At 43.2% G+C, this 14865-nt stretch overlaps 1 protein-coding gene across 1 annotated transcript in view; it reads left to right on the forward strand.

Moving 5' to 3' along the window:
• Window positions 1-13374, forward strand: part of KIAA1210 (KIAA1210 ortholog) — a 49933-nt gene extending 36559 nt beyond the window's left edge. Inside the window, exons 9-11 of the mRNA XM_020975099.2 lie at window positions 1523-2785; window positions 3927-4087; window positions 10693-13374. Coding sequence (XP_020830758.1) covers window positions 1523-2785; window positions 3927-4087; window positions 10693-10695 — 1427 coding nt within the window. The 3' untranslated portion in view covers window positions 10696-13374. The remainder of the gene's footprint in view (window positions 1-1522; window positions 2786-3926; window positions 4088-10692) is intronic.
• The last annotated feature ends 1491 nt before the right edge of the window (window positions 13375-14865 follow it).

Below are 14865 nucleotides of genomic sequence, written 5' to 3' on the forward strand. Positions count from 1 at the left end.
GTGTCTCTGTTGGCCTTTGAGTTAAGGTGCAGGAATGGCAGTTGCCAGGGAAGAGGAAGTGTGTCCCTATTTGTTCCATGCTAGCTATGGCTCTAGGCATTGGGAGAGGCAAAGGCTTGGAGACCGGAGATAGAATAGGGAATATGAAGCGCCGCAGGTCAGTTTGGCTGGAATGGAGAATGCTTAAAAGGTTATAAGAAGTAAGATTGGAGGGGGCAGCTAGGTGGTGCTGCAGTGGATAGAGCTCCAGCCTTGGAGTCAGGAGGACCGGAATTCAAATCTGGCCTCAGACCTGACACTTACTAGCTGTGTGACCCTGGGCAAGTGACTTAACCCCAATTGCCTAAAAACAAAAACAAAAACAAAAGAAGTAAGATTGGAAAGGTAGGTGGGAGCCACGTCGTGCAGAGCTTTAAATGCCAGCCTGAAGAGTTTGTATTTTATCTTAGAGGGAGCCACTGAAGGTTGAGGAGAACACTCAGATCAATTCCTTTTCCAAGGGGAGAGAAATGGTCTTGGTAAGGGTGAGACTGATTCTGAGACTTCTGGATGAGAAGGAGGGCTTTGATAGCTAGTGGTGGAGCCATGGTGGATAGAGCACAGGATGGGAAATGCCAGGACGGTGAAAAAGCACTGGGGGGGGGGGAGATCTCTAAGCCCCATGACCTACTTACTTTAGACAATATTTCATTCAACAAAATCCCAGTGAATCCAGACACTTCTTGGAGTACACCATAGTGGGATTTGACCTCTGCACTTAAACTTTTAATTCCTTAAGAACAAAATTCCTTGAAAGGAAATGATCAGGAACCTGTCCCCACCTCCACCTAACCCAAGACTTATAGATGACATGCCTGACTTAGTGCCATCAGAATACACACAGATACACAGACACACACACACACACATGCCCTAATTTGGGGGAGTAAGTTTGGGCTACAACATCAATTGAATTTTGTTTTTCCTTTCCCCTACCCACCTTGCCACTCATGAGGGTTCATTTGGGAGATAGTTGGTTAAGATTAGGGTTGGAGCCTGGGATCAAGCATTCGAGCCCCTGGAGGCAGGCAGGCTCAGTCCTTGGTCTTGGGAGATCTATTTGTTAACCAGCTGAGCTGAGCAGTCCCAGCCAACGAAAAAGACTAGAGAGGAAAGGGAAAGGATGCTTATCATATGGCCACTGATTTGGGTTAGCCCTAGACCTTGAGCTGGTACCACATGTTTGGTACCAGGAAGTTAGTACCATTCTACAGGAAGAATGTCCTAGCTCTGCTCTGATGTGTGTGTGTGTGTGTGTGTGTGTGTGTGTATGAGACCATTGACCAGGAGGGTGGGTGGCCAGATGCTGTTCTACATGGACTTCCTTTGGTTTCTAGTTCCAGAGGCAGAGTGCTGTTGACTGAGGTGTTCTGTGTCTGCTAAAGAGCAGTCTCTTAACATTAGGGACCAGAATTTTATTCAGAACAGCCTTACTAAGTGGAAGCTAAAGCGCAAACGATTCATGTCTTCCTTTCCTCTCCAGGCCCAGGTCCTTCTGTCTCAGACCACAGCAGTGACAAGGAGAGTCATTCTATGATCATGCCAGACCTGGTGCCCAGATCCAATAGGGCCAAACAGCGAGGTCACCTGAGAGCTGTAGCTCTTGGTACCACCTCTGGGCAAAAGAGGGCCAGCCCTTCAGAATCCTCTCATGCTAATATTGAGGCAGCCTCCAGACCAAAAGTCCTGCCTAGGCAAATGAGTCCTTTTTTCATCAAAGACAATACAGCATCAAGACCTTTCCAAGACCTTTCCAGGGAACCCATCTTCCCATCACGCTTCCCCAAATGTAAAGTCATCGGGATGTCCAGACCTTCAGAACGAAGATCATCTTGGGACATCCCTTCCTATTTTCTCAGCCTGGAAAAGAGGAGTGATACCATACCTGTAGAACGCAAATGGGCACCATTGCTGAAACTCTTCCCTGACTCCAATGGAGGTTCCCTGGGCAGCCGAAGAGGCAATGAGAATCAGTATTCTGCTCACAAAGGCTATTCTACCACTGCTACTTTTGAGCCTTCCAGAAAGATGACATTCAACACAGAGAAATTTTCTACAATGGAGAAGCCAAAAATTGAGTCTCCATTTGGTCTGGTAGCCAGAACCAAGCCAGTCCCCAAAGCACATGGGGAGGTCCCTGTTGTCCTAGAGAGCGAGGTTCCAAAAGGTCATTTAGCATCTTGGCAGAATCTATTAAATGATAAGTCATTAGCTGAAGCACACTACGATGAATCAGAAGCCCAGACATACGGTTCCTTACCACCAGAGGCTTCAGCTCCAGAGAGTGCTCAAGCTGCTGCTCACACTCTTCCGAAGCCCTTTGCCCCAGCCACCAAGTCTGTGAGGTTCACTGTGACCCCTGACTGGCCAAAGTCTTTGCCAGAAGCCTCAGGCCTGGCAGCCAAGTCTAAGAAAGAGCCCTGGGCTAGCAGTTCTTCATTTTCACTGAAACAAGAAGCATCTTACAAGGCATTCCAAGGTTTTGAGAGAGACCTGAATTTCCAAGAATATTCCAACCTCGAGAACCCATTTGGGGTCCGCCTGAAAAGGATCAACTCTTCCCTGAGTCTGACCAGGAAGAAACCAGAGTTTTCTCGTCTGTCTTCCGTAATAAAGGAGGATCCCAAAGCAGCTAACGAGCCTGGACAGGAGCCCTCAGATTTCTGTCCAGAATGTCTGAAAGACATTCTCTTCAATCTCAAGTTAGAAAATGAAGACAGACAGCCCTGTGCTGAAGTGCCTTTAGGTGAGACCTTATCTTGGCTTAGCCAACCACTGGGAGAAAAGAGCCCAAGATCACATAGCAAGGTAGTGGCAGAACCTAGATTAGAATTTAGGTCTTTTGATTTGTAATCCAGGGCTCTTTCTTGCTCCCCCACCCCTGCCTCCACTTTCCCCACCACTATTTTCATATCACCAATCAAATGAGATAACATATGTAAATCACATTGTAACTGTAAAGCTCTCTATAAATGTTGTCTCTTCTAATCTTCCTAGACATACCCACATTTTGACATTGCCATGGAATGCTTGCTTTATCAAGCTGGTTCTCCCACTGCCAAAGTACTTTGGATTTTTCCCAAATGCTTTCATGGCCATTAAACTTCCTCATCTGTAAAATGGGAATAATACTTTCCCTGCTTACATCACAGTGTCCTTGTGAGGCTAAGATAAGATAATGTTGGTAAAGGATTTTGTAACTGTAGCATGAGTTCTTAGGATTATGCTTTCAGCCATCTGAGGCAACAGTCAATTAGAGAAGAGAGATGGAAAAGGTGCGTTTTCCACTTGCTGATTTGCATTGCCTGGCTTTGTTTCTGAGTGGGGTCTGACTGCCAAGGCTCCCCTAGCTGAATCCAGAACAATTGGGGCCTTCTAGGTCCTGGCCTCTCTCAGGCACCCTCCTGCTCAGTCTCTGCCCCACTTGCGCCCACTGGCCTAGGACAGAATCATGTCACATCCCCTTTTCCATTAGGAGAGAGAAGGAGGGAGTGGAAACATCCTGGGCCCTGACCTCCTGGCACTTGGCCCAGGAGGCTTGGCAGCAGCCAAATAATGTTAGAGCTGTAAGGGGCCTGAGGGCTCAGCTAGTCTAAGGTGCTCAGCTTACATATAGGGAGACCAAGTTGCCCCAGCTTGATTCGGTGACAGGCAGAATGGGTCATAGAAATGGTGCCACTTGAAACAATTTTTTTAGCCAAAGTCTAATATTGTCCAGATGCAGGGGCATAATTACTGCCCTAGAAGCCTCTCCATTGGGATGAGCATTAAAGGAGCATTAAACCCTTTTTCTGGAGGGTCAGCTTTTTAACAAAGGACCAGGGTCCAAGAATGGAAGCCTAGATTTCTCGTCTTTTTTCTAAGCTCCTTCAATTCTTTTTCCTCAGAAAAGGCCGCTGCTGCCCAATGCAGCTCTGACCTCTCTGAACCTGTGTGGGTCATGATGGCCAAGCAAAAGCAGAAAGTCTTCCGGAGATATCTTCTGGCCAAAGAACTTGTCTCTCAGAACAAAGCTGGAGCTGAAGCAACTAACATCTATATTGATGAGGTATGGAAACATTCTAGGGGGAGGAGAAACATAGCCTGGAAATTGGGGGCAAGAAATCACTGCCTGCTGGTTCAATCACAGGCAGAGTACCATCCCCTCGAAAATGACCTTCCATTTGTTCTAGACTTATATGTTCCCATTCATAGATCTCTCCCCCAGCAGGAGGTAAATTCCTTAAGGGAACAGGCAGTTGACTTAGGTCTTCTTATTCTCAGCACGTCATGGGCACTTAGGCTTTTCCCCATTCATTCATTTATTCATTTGCTCATTCCTATAACCTCCTCAAGAGTAGAAATTGTTTTATTTTTTCTATGTGTATGTCTTTGTACGTCCAGCACAGTGCCCAGCACTTAGGTGCTTAATAAACACTCATTGATTAGTTGATTGACTTTGCCTGGCTCAGCACTTCCTTGCATACCTAGTAGAGGCCATGGGCCTTTGTGGGGCCAGACATTTGAACTGGCTGCTTGTCTTTTGCCATGAATATAGGTGTATTTGACTTTGTGCAGTCAATGTATCCTTGAAAAGTATTTTACACAAATGTGTATATATTGGCTTTGTTTGTTTTTTGGCAAATCTACTCCTGCCTTCAATCCACTAGGGCAAGGATTCTTAACTTGGGGTCCACAGGGTTCATGGATAGCTTTTAGGGGATCTGTGAATTTAGGTGGGAAAATATATCTTTATTTCAATATAATTGATTTTCTTTTTAATCTTGTGTATTTTATGCACTGAAAACCATTATTATGAGAAAGGGTCTATAGGTTTCACCAGTCTACTCAAAGCGGGTCATGGCATACAAAAAGGTTAAGAACCCCCAAACTAGGAGAAGGTGCTTTTTTTTAGGAACCTTGAATTCATTCTTTTTTAAATTAGTCCATACTTGTAATTTAACTGGTATAGAGGACTTCCAATAAGGAAACTCCTTCCACCAACATAGTTCTGTGATTTGTAGTTTTAGAGTTACTTGGGGGGCCTGAGAAGCTACCCAACTTGCTTAGGATCTCAAAGCAAGTATGTGTCAGCTGGACATTGAACTCGGGTCTTCTTGATCCCCCCCCCCCTCCTTTATCTACTGCCTTACTCTGCTGATCTCTGCAGACTCACGTGCAAAGACCCATCCCATAATGTGAATTATTGAACCACCTGCAATATAAAATGTATATCACCTGCATAATTAGTGATACAGTAAGTTTAGATTTTTTAAAAATATCATATATGTTTAAAGTAGGACTCACCTCTTGGTTGCTATAGAAACTGGGATGGATGATATAACAGAGTTTGCTGATAGCACAGTGGGCTTAGGGGCCTGGATATTCAGTCCTGGTCCCCATCTCATCGTATATATAAGTCTTCATCCCCAACATGGGCAGGGTAAGTGGTGCTGCAGTAGACAGAGCACCAGGCCTAGAGTCAGGAAGACTCGTCTTCCTGAGTTTGAATCTGGTCTCAGACGCTTAATAGCTATGTGACCCTGGGCAAGTCACTTCACCCTGTTTACCTCAGTTTCCTCATCTGTGAAATGAGCTGGAGAAGGAAATGGCAAACCCCTCCAGCATCTTTGCCAAGAAAACCCCAAATGGGGGTCATAAAGGGTGGGAAACAACCAACAATCACTACCATAGCAGACCAATCCCAGGAAAAATTGACTCGTTGATCAAGAGACTTGTCTGGATTTATCTATGTCATAATCTTACTCCTCTCAACAAGGAGCCATGCATAGGAGATAGGACAGGAGAAGCCCTTTATTTCCAAGTTTTCTTTTTCATCAGAATGTGGAGAGGGCCAGTATCTCATGAACTGTGGGGACTAATCAGAACACCGACTGATAGAATTGCAGGAATCTTAGAGACCATTTAGTCCAACTCTCTTATTTAATAGAGGAAAGAATTGGGTTTGAGAGGGGAAGGGACTTGTTCAGGGTCACATAGCTAGTGAGCAGTTAAGCTTCTACTCACGATCTCTTTATTCTCAGTATTTCCATTACACCAGTGACCTTTCTCAGCAATAAGTATTTGAACCATGGAAATTTTTGAATGATAGGGTGCTTTTTAAACAAAGAAATACCTTTTGATTCATTTTTATTTAAATTTTTTTTTTATCTTTTTGGTGAGGCAATGGAGTTAAGTGACTTGCCTAGGGTCACACAGCTAGTAAGTGTCAAGTGTCTGAGGTTAGATTTGAACTCAGGTCCTCCTGACTCTAAGGCGGGAGCTCTATCTGTTGCACCATCTAGCTGCCCCTTTGTTTAGTTTTTAAATGCAAAGGGTGATTTAGACTAGATGTTAAAAAAGCATTTGCTATGTAGAGATCCCTCCGACAACTGGAAACATAGATTCTCTGACAACTGGAAGCATAGATGAGATTCCATTGTCGTTAATAATAAAAACAATCCTTACTCTCAAAGAAGTTTCAGTTTTTCAGAGAAGGAAACTGAGGCTGAGAGAGGTGATGTGACTTGCCCAGAGTCACATAGCTAGCAAGTGGCTGAGGCAGGATTTAAACTCAGATCTTCCAGCCTCCAAGTGCGGCACTCAATCTACTACGCCACTTTTAGGCTGTATGAAACTAGATGCGGTTAAAAGACCTGGAAACCAGTCTTCTCTTCAGTAGGTCCAATGGTTCTTTTGTACGTTTGTTGACACTCTTCATTCATTTCTCATCCATTTGCTAGCCAGTCCTTCCTTCATAGGTCAGATGAAGATAAAATTCCGCCCAAGTCCTTCTAGTTATTGTTGATTCCAAATGAGTAGAGTCTAAATGAATGATGTTTTTTATTCTTTTTCTTATCACTACAGGAGTCACAGTGCCTAGGACAGGGTTTTGCCTCCCCCTGGGCACTGAATAAGTACTTATTGCCTGTCAGTCCTTACTGGGTTCATGCTTTTCTAACTGAAATGCTCTCTGTCCTCATTGTGTATTCAAGAAAGCTTATTCTGAAGTAGAAAACCAACTAAGAAAGAATTACATTCCCAACACCCATAAGCCAGAAGAGGCACCACGTATGGAGGGTGCTGTTTCTGCCATAATGGGTAAAAATACTCTTGGCAAAACATGACTAAAATCTCTACATATGGGGCATCCCAAAAGTCTTAGTGCAAGTTGAAGCTTGCAGGGACACCCTGTACATTCCCCACAACCTAAATCAGTTTTAAGGAACTCAGAGGTCATTTATTACAACCTTCTACCTGAAGCAACATCCCCAGCAAGTTGTCAGAAGTTCAGTTTCTTCTTGAATGACCCCAGTGCTGGGGAGTTCATTACCTCCTGAGGCAACCCATTCCATTTTGAGACAGTTATGATTAACAGAGTTCCTCTTATATTGAGCCAAAGCTGCCTCTATATAGCTTACTTACCCCATTGGTCCTATTTGTTCTGGCCTCTGGGGCCAAGCATATAATAAGGCCTCATCTAAGCGTTTGGAGGCTTATCAAACAGTTTGATAATTGAAGAGGATAGCTAACCCATTGGATTAGAAAGTCATAAAGCAAAAAGATCTCACTAGGCTAACACGATGAGCCAAATCAAATAAGGTAGAATTAAGTAGTGATAAATGTCAAGCCTTACACTTAGATATCAAATGTGAACTTGACATACACAGGACATAGCTTGTGCTAGAAATACTCCATGGCCTGATTAATACCAGCCTCTTTGTCACTTCGGTGAGGTCTTCCCACACTTTCCTTTCCTGACCAGTAGGCTACAGGCATAAACTCGTGACCATCAAGGGAGTATAGGCTCAGATGACTGAGATATACAGTAGGAAATCACCAGTTTACCCTTTGCAGATTTGGATAATTCCAATATGTTGCCCATATTTTCATTTGCATCTCTTTTTTAAGTTACAACTTGGCAAATATGACTATTTTCTGATGGCTGATAAAGAGCTTGTTTCTAACCCTTGATACCACACATGTAACATCCTCTCTCCAGCTTACACATATGCACACCACCCACTCTTTCCATTCGTACCAAGCTATAACTTCTCAACTGTTCTCTTACCCTTGAGAAAGATCGGTCTGCAAAGGCTTACGGTGTTGAGCTAAGTTTGTGTGTTTGACAAACTTTTTGAGAGGTTTATCTAAGATGTTTGGTGTTGCTTTGAGTAGTGGTCTAAGAAACAAAAGAAATTACAGAAAAAGGTCTTTCATATATGTGAAAACAAAGGCATTTTTGACCTACTCACCCACTGTCAGCAGCACTGGGAATGTCCTGGGAGTGGTTTGTCCAGTAGTGGGGATGGATCTGCAGGAGCCATCTACACCCTCTTGTCTGGACCCGTTGTGCCCTAGGGTATGATGAGTATATGAGCCAGTACCCTAGGGAGCTTGGCGTAGTCTGTAGATATAAAGCAGCAAAGTTAACCAGCTCACACTGACCCCTGTTATTGACCTCGTTAGCACCACTGAGCCAATCAGGCACGGAATGGATGATGAACAGAATAAAAAACCTGGAAAATGAGGGCTAGCTCCTTTTCTGTGTCCGGGGGCTAAGAAACACAGATTCAGATGGACATATGATGAGCACAGAAGTGTCTCCCTTCCATACCAGCTTGGTGCAGTACTCCTTAGCTAACACAAACTTGTTTCTGGGTTTCTCTCCAGAGATGTCATAAAATTCTTAAAAGAAAAATAATTGTCCTTTATTTGAACTTCTAAAAATGTCAAATTACTGCCCTGACACTCTCGCACCTCAGGCTATGTTCAAAACTGCAAGTAAGCAGAGATGTACATTCTGATAAAAAATGATTTGCTGCTGCTCAAAAGTTAAGAGTACCTGCTGTCCTGTGTGGCTTTGGGCATGTTATTTCACCTCTCTGGGCCTCAGTTTACTCACCTGTAAAATGAGAGGGTTGGACTAGATCAATGGTGTCAAACTCAAATAGAAACTGTTCCCTGCTCCCAGCATATTGACTTAGAAAACCACAAGTTAACGTTGTCTATGTTGTATTGTATTTTTATTTATTTTGTTCAACATTCCCCAATTCCCTTTTAATCTGGCTCTAAGCAAACTCAGGAGTTTGATACTCTCTGGACTAGATGACCCCTGAGAGCCCATCCAGCCCTAGGCCTATAAGCTTATGACTTTGCTGGACTTCCTGTGTCCTGAGCTTTACTCTTGGAGGCCTACATCCCAATTGGTTATCACCATCATTTTCTTCCTCGTCCTGGGCTAATTGTCTCTCAAAGCCTTCTCTGTCGTCACTATAATAGGGGATAGCTATTGGACCTCTGATTTCTTTTTTTGGAGGCAAACAGGGTTAAGTGACTTACCCAGGGTCACACAGCTAATAAGCACACAGCTAGTAAGCATCTGAGGCTGGATTTGAACTCATGTCCTGCTGACTGCAGGGCCAGTGCGCTATTCACTGTGTCACCTAGCTGCTCCTGGACCTTTGATTTCACTGGGATAGGGCAGCTGTGATTCTCAACCTTTTTTGTCTCAGGATCTTAGATTTCTTAACAATTACTGAAGACCAGGGGCAGCTAGGTGGTGTAGTAGATAGAGTTCTGGCCTTGGAGTCAGGAGGACCTGAGTTCAAATCTGGCCTCAGAAACTTGACACTTACTAGCTGTGTGGCCCTGGGCAAGTCACCTAACCCCCATTGCCTCAACAACAAAAAAGAATTATTGAGGACCCAAAAGAGTTTTTGTCTATCGGAATTTGCCATGTTAGAAATTATACCTGAGAAGTTTTTATAATGTTTATTAATAAATCCATTATATGTTAACATAAATAACATATTTTGATGAAATAGCTATATTTTCCAAAATAAAAACATTGAGAATGAAGAGTGGCACTGTTTTTACATATTTATGCAAATCTCTTTAATGTCTGGCTTAATTGAAGACAGCTGGAGTCTCCTATCTGCTTCTGCCTTCTGCAATATGTTGTTTTGATTGAAGTATATGAAGAAAATCTGGCTTCACAGATATGTAGTTAGCAAAGGGAGGGATATTTTAATAGGCAAATAACATCTTAGTGTTATTCTGAAAATGGTTTTGACCTTGCAGACATCCTCCCCCTGCAAAAGGGTTACAGGAGCCTTCGAGATCCTCAGATAATACATTGAGAACTGCTATGATAGGGAACTCCCAGGTAAGGAACGTCCCTCCAGCAATGCAGATTGGTACCTTCTCTGCAACTTAGAGCCTTAGAGAGTTGTCTAGAGCACTGAGGCTTGTTAAGGGATTTGTTTGGGCTCACATACCTAGTATATGTCAGAGGTGGGCCTTGAACCCAGGTCTTTCTGGCTCTGAGACCAGATTTTGAATATACTATATCATCTCTCAATAATAATAATACCTAGCATTTATATAGTGTTTTAAAGTTTGTAAAGTTCTTTATATATGGTATTTCATTAGAAACTCATAAGAAGCCTGTAAGGTAGATGTGGTTATTATTCCCATTTTACAAATGAGGAAACTGAGGCTCAGACCTAACATACCACCAATGACTGAGCTTCCACTGAAGTGGGAAGGACTTGAGATGGCATTAAGAAGGTGTAGAGACCCAAGGGGACCTGAGAATGGGGAAGAGTTATCCATGCTTTGTGACTCAGTCATATCAGCAGCTTCTGACTTATACTCATATGTTGTTTGCAGTGATTCCGGGTGGAGAGCAAGAGACATCTCAGGTGTCTGAAGCTGGAAAAGGACAGCCCTTTCAGCTGCCTTAGTTCAGTCCCACAGCTCCAGCCAGCCACCCTGGTTCTCCTTGGCCAAGAAGAAAACCAAAGCGTGGAGTAAGATGTCATAGATATAGTTCAATAATTCCATAGCCAAGCCTTTTGGGGCAAGAATTGCCAATAGCTTGATAGTTGTTTCATGTAGCAATTTCTTTATTTTTTATCATTTATTATTATTATTATTATTATTATTATTATTGTTAGCATTATTAGCAGTATTAGTAGTAGTGGTATTATTAATAACTGCAGCAACAGTAGTAGTAGTAGTGGTAGTAGTAGTACTAGTAGAAGTTGTAGTAGTCATTGTAGTCATAGTAGTAGTAGTAGTAGTGGTAGTAGTAGTGGTGGTGGTAGTAGTAGTAGTAGTAGTAGTAGTAGTAGTATTGGTTGTAGTAATAGTAGTAGTAGTAGTAATAGTAGTAGTAGTAGTAGTAGTAGTAGTAGTAGTAGTAGTAGTAGTAGTGGTAGTATAATAAGTAAAAAAGCCTGATAATGAATTACATGCCTGTTGTCCAAAGACTAGCCTAACACTAAATTCAGAGACTCACATTAATGTCATCAGTAAGCCATAGTGTATCTCAAAGACCATCAGCTAGAGAGAGGCCTTGATCTCCACTGAGGAAGGGCATGCCCACCTTAGGGAAGTCATTGATCCCTGATACATTGAAGCCAAAAAGCCTTAGAAATGAGAACTGGCCTTGCAGGTATTTAAAAGCCAAGCATACCAAGGACTGCGTAACCCTCAGTATAGCTAATTGTTAATATCAGCAACCAGAGTCTCAAGAAAAAACAGAGAAACTATTTGGATTGATGCACTCACCATATATTTTCCCCCTAGCCAGCCATGTGCTAGAATTCTCTTAGGGAAAATATGAAAACATCGCTTGCCTTCGTGAGAGGTAGTATTTCTAATGGAGCAGCCCATCCACCTTGGCTCTGGTCAATGGCTCCAGCCTGCAAGCCCAGTTCAGAACTCTGGCAGTAAGAGGCTCTGAGAAAGGACACATTGGTGCCTATGAACAAAATGAAGAAAACCACCCCCACAAAATGCCTCCAACTCTGCCCTCCCCTCTCATTGTAGGTCCCCGAGTTTCATGGGGGCTGCTTTTTGTTCGTTCTTTGTACCCTTGTTCCCCAATTCCAATCTTGGTAGCCGTGAGACATGACAGTTAAATTATGGCCTATTATCTTATTTCTCAAGGCAGTTAGTATCACCATTTGGCCTCTTGCCCCAAAGTGCCCAAAATGTGCCACCTATTTGTCAGTTTGTTGCTTTAAGCATTTAAGCCCTTATTGAAAATACACTTTCCATAGATACCAAAAGCCATCCTCCCTTCTCCTCTGTTTGGCCTAGAGCAAAAGGCTCATCCTGTCCAGGGCTGTGAGGAGACTTTGCCAATTCTAAGAAGGAAGTCTTCATCATCAGAACTTCCCTTTCCTCTTCAATCTAGCCATCAACCAATTAACCAATTATGAAATGCCTTATGCGTGCCAAGCACTGCTCCATGAGTGCTGGGAATACAAATATAAAGACCAAATAGTCCCTGCCCTTAGGGAGATTACAGTCTACTTGATAAATTCAGCATATGTGCAGATATAAGTAAATACAATGTAATGGAGGAGAGCAGATCAGGAAAGACCTCAAGTAGCATGTGGTCCTTGAGCCACTTTGAAGGGAGCTAAGGATTCTGAGAAGGAGGAAAATTCCAGGCAGAAAATCAACAGAACAAGAAATCCTCCCCTCCCCTCTTCATGCTTATCCTAGTATAGTGCAACTGTAAAGCAGTGAGGGGACAATGAGAGAAAAATCTAAAGTCACTTGGAAAGTCTAAGACATCCTTTCCATCCTCCCACTGCAAAGCTTCTCCTACCTTGCCCACCCAATATTGCCCTCCTCTTTATCCATTCTCTTCTTTCTCAGCTCTTAGAAATTACTGCTGAGTAATCCTGTTGGGTTCAGTTTTGTAAAATGCATTTTTATTGATACTTTTTATTCTTGCATCATTCACATTTGCCAATATACCTGTCCCTGCCAGAGTTCCTTCTCTTATGAGGAGGAAAAAACAAACAAACAGAAAAGGCAAACAATTCAGCAAAACAAATCAACACACCCCAAAAGGCTGACATTATATGCAGTGCTCCACATCCATATTCTACCACCTCTGCAAAGAAAGTCAGGAGAAGTGCTTTCTTATATCTCTTCTTTGGGGCCAAGCTTACCCCAAAGAGGGTTTAATTTTAGTGAAGCTAGTCCTAACCAGAGAGGCAGTCATGCCTGGATTAAGACCTGCCTCTGATCTATCTTGGCATCACATAACTTCTCAGTGCCCCAGGCGACTCTCTAAGGCACTGTAGAGCAAGTGGTGAGCTACCTTGGGTACTGAAGACATCACAGGCCTGGGAGGGGTTGGATTACTAATCAAATATCCCCTTAACCCTTCTCCCATTTTCTTTTATAGTTTTGGGAATGAGTCTCTATTAGTATTAACTTTCTAAAATAGGCTATTTACTCACAAATACAATCTATAAAGCTTTTGATGCAACTGTTGATCCAAACTCTGTAAAATCGATTAAATAAAAGCAAATTTGTTTCTCCTCAGCCCTGCCTCTCTCCATTTGTAGTGGGAAGGGTGGGTCAGATCTTTCTTTTCTCTAACTTTTGGTTGTTTCCTTTGTAATCAGATGTGTTTTATTTTATGCATTTAAAAGCATTATTCTGGGAAGGGGTCCCTAGTCTTCAACAGACTGCCAAAGGAATTCAGAACACACAAAAAAGGTTTAGACCCTCTGTACTAGAGGCATTATTATCCTCCATTTATAGATGAGGAAACTGAGATGCAGAGCACTTAGTGGTCATGCCTCAAGGAGGCACTTAGTGGGATTGGATCACGTTGGATGGTGGGGAAGGGTCCAGATCCCTGGGGGCTGAATGGGAAGGTCCCAAGGAAGTGGTGCTTTCTCAGTGGGAAGATGATAAGCACCTTTCTTTGTTTGTCGTATACCCAATTTAGCTCTTATAAACACAGTAAGTGTTTGGTCTGAGGCTGCATTTGAACTCAGGTCCTCCTGACTTCAGGGCCGCTGCTCTATCCACTGTGACACCTAGCTACCCCCCCCATTGAACTATTAAAAATACCCACAAACCTAACATTTATAAAATATGCCAAGTGCAGTAAAACAAATCTGCACATTGACCTTGACCATGATCAAAAAGGTACGTTTCATTCTGCCTCCTGAGTCTGTAGCATGCTAGATCACTGGGCCTCTGGCATCCTGGTTTATCCCTGTATTGATGTCTCCTCTCTCAAGTTCAAAGGCCAATCGACATGGGCTTAATGCATCCAGGCGTCATTCTCGGGCATCAATCCAATTTTAGTATATGTGCTGCTGAAGCAAGCATGCTCCATCAGTCCAGAATCACCGTCAGCAGGCAGCAGGTTACCAAGCCACATAGAGCCCATCCTTCACCTCTCATCTTAGTTTCCTCTGAAACTGGCCATTTCACCATTTGTTATGGCACGATAATATACAAGTTATACACCACAGTTGGTTTAGGTGTGGCCCAGTAGGTGGGCACTCCTTCAGAATCCAGGTTGTGGGCTACTTCAAAAAGAGTAGTGTGGAAGCATTGAGGAAGGAACGAATCCAGGAAGAGGATTAATGGATGGAATGAGGTCAATTGAGGGAGGGAGGTCCCCAGAAAGTTCAAAGCCCTGCCCCCTACCCACCCCACCCTCTAGGACCAGCCTCACCATCAGTGGTGATGTTGGGTCCTATGAGCACTGGAACTGTTCATTCTACCCTGTCTTCTATCCAATGGCTCAACCTAATCTTTAGAGGTAGTATTCTACTTTTCAGCTAGCTGCAATATCTCATCTGGACACTAGGCATCACTCAAAGTATGTCACTAAAATGGTCAAACTGAATTTATAATTTAGTTACTGATATGTGCCAGGCCCTGTCCTAGCTTCTGGGGATGTAAAGACACAGCCTCTGCCCTCAAGGAGCTTCCATGCTATTGGTTGAGACCATGTGTATGGATGTATATACAAAATGTGTATAAGCATACAAGGTAGTGGAGGAGGGAGGG

The sequence above is a fragment of the Phascolarctos cinereus genome, unplaced genomic scaffold (assembly GCF_003287225.1).
Source record: "Phascolarctos cinereus isolate Bilbo 61053 unplaced genomic scaffold, phaCin_HiC Scaffold_8;HRSCAF=390, whole genome shotgun sequence".
NCBI lineage: Eukaryota > Metazoa > Chordata > Mammalia > Diprotodontia > Phascolarctidae > Phascolarctos > Phascolarctos cinereus.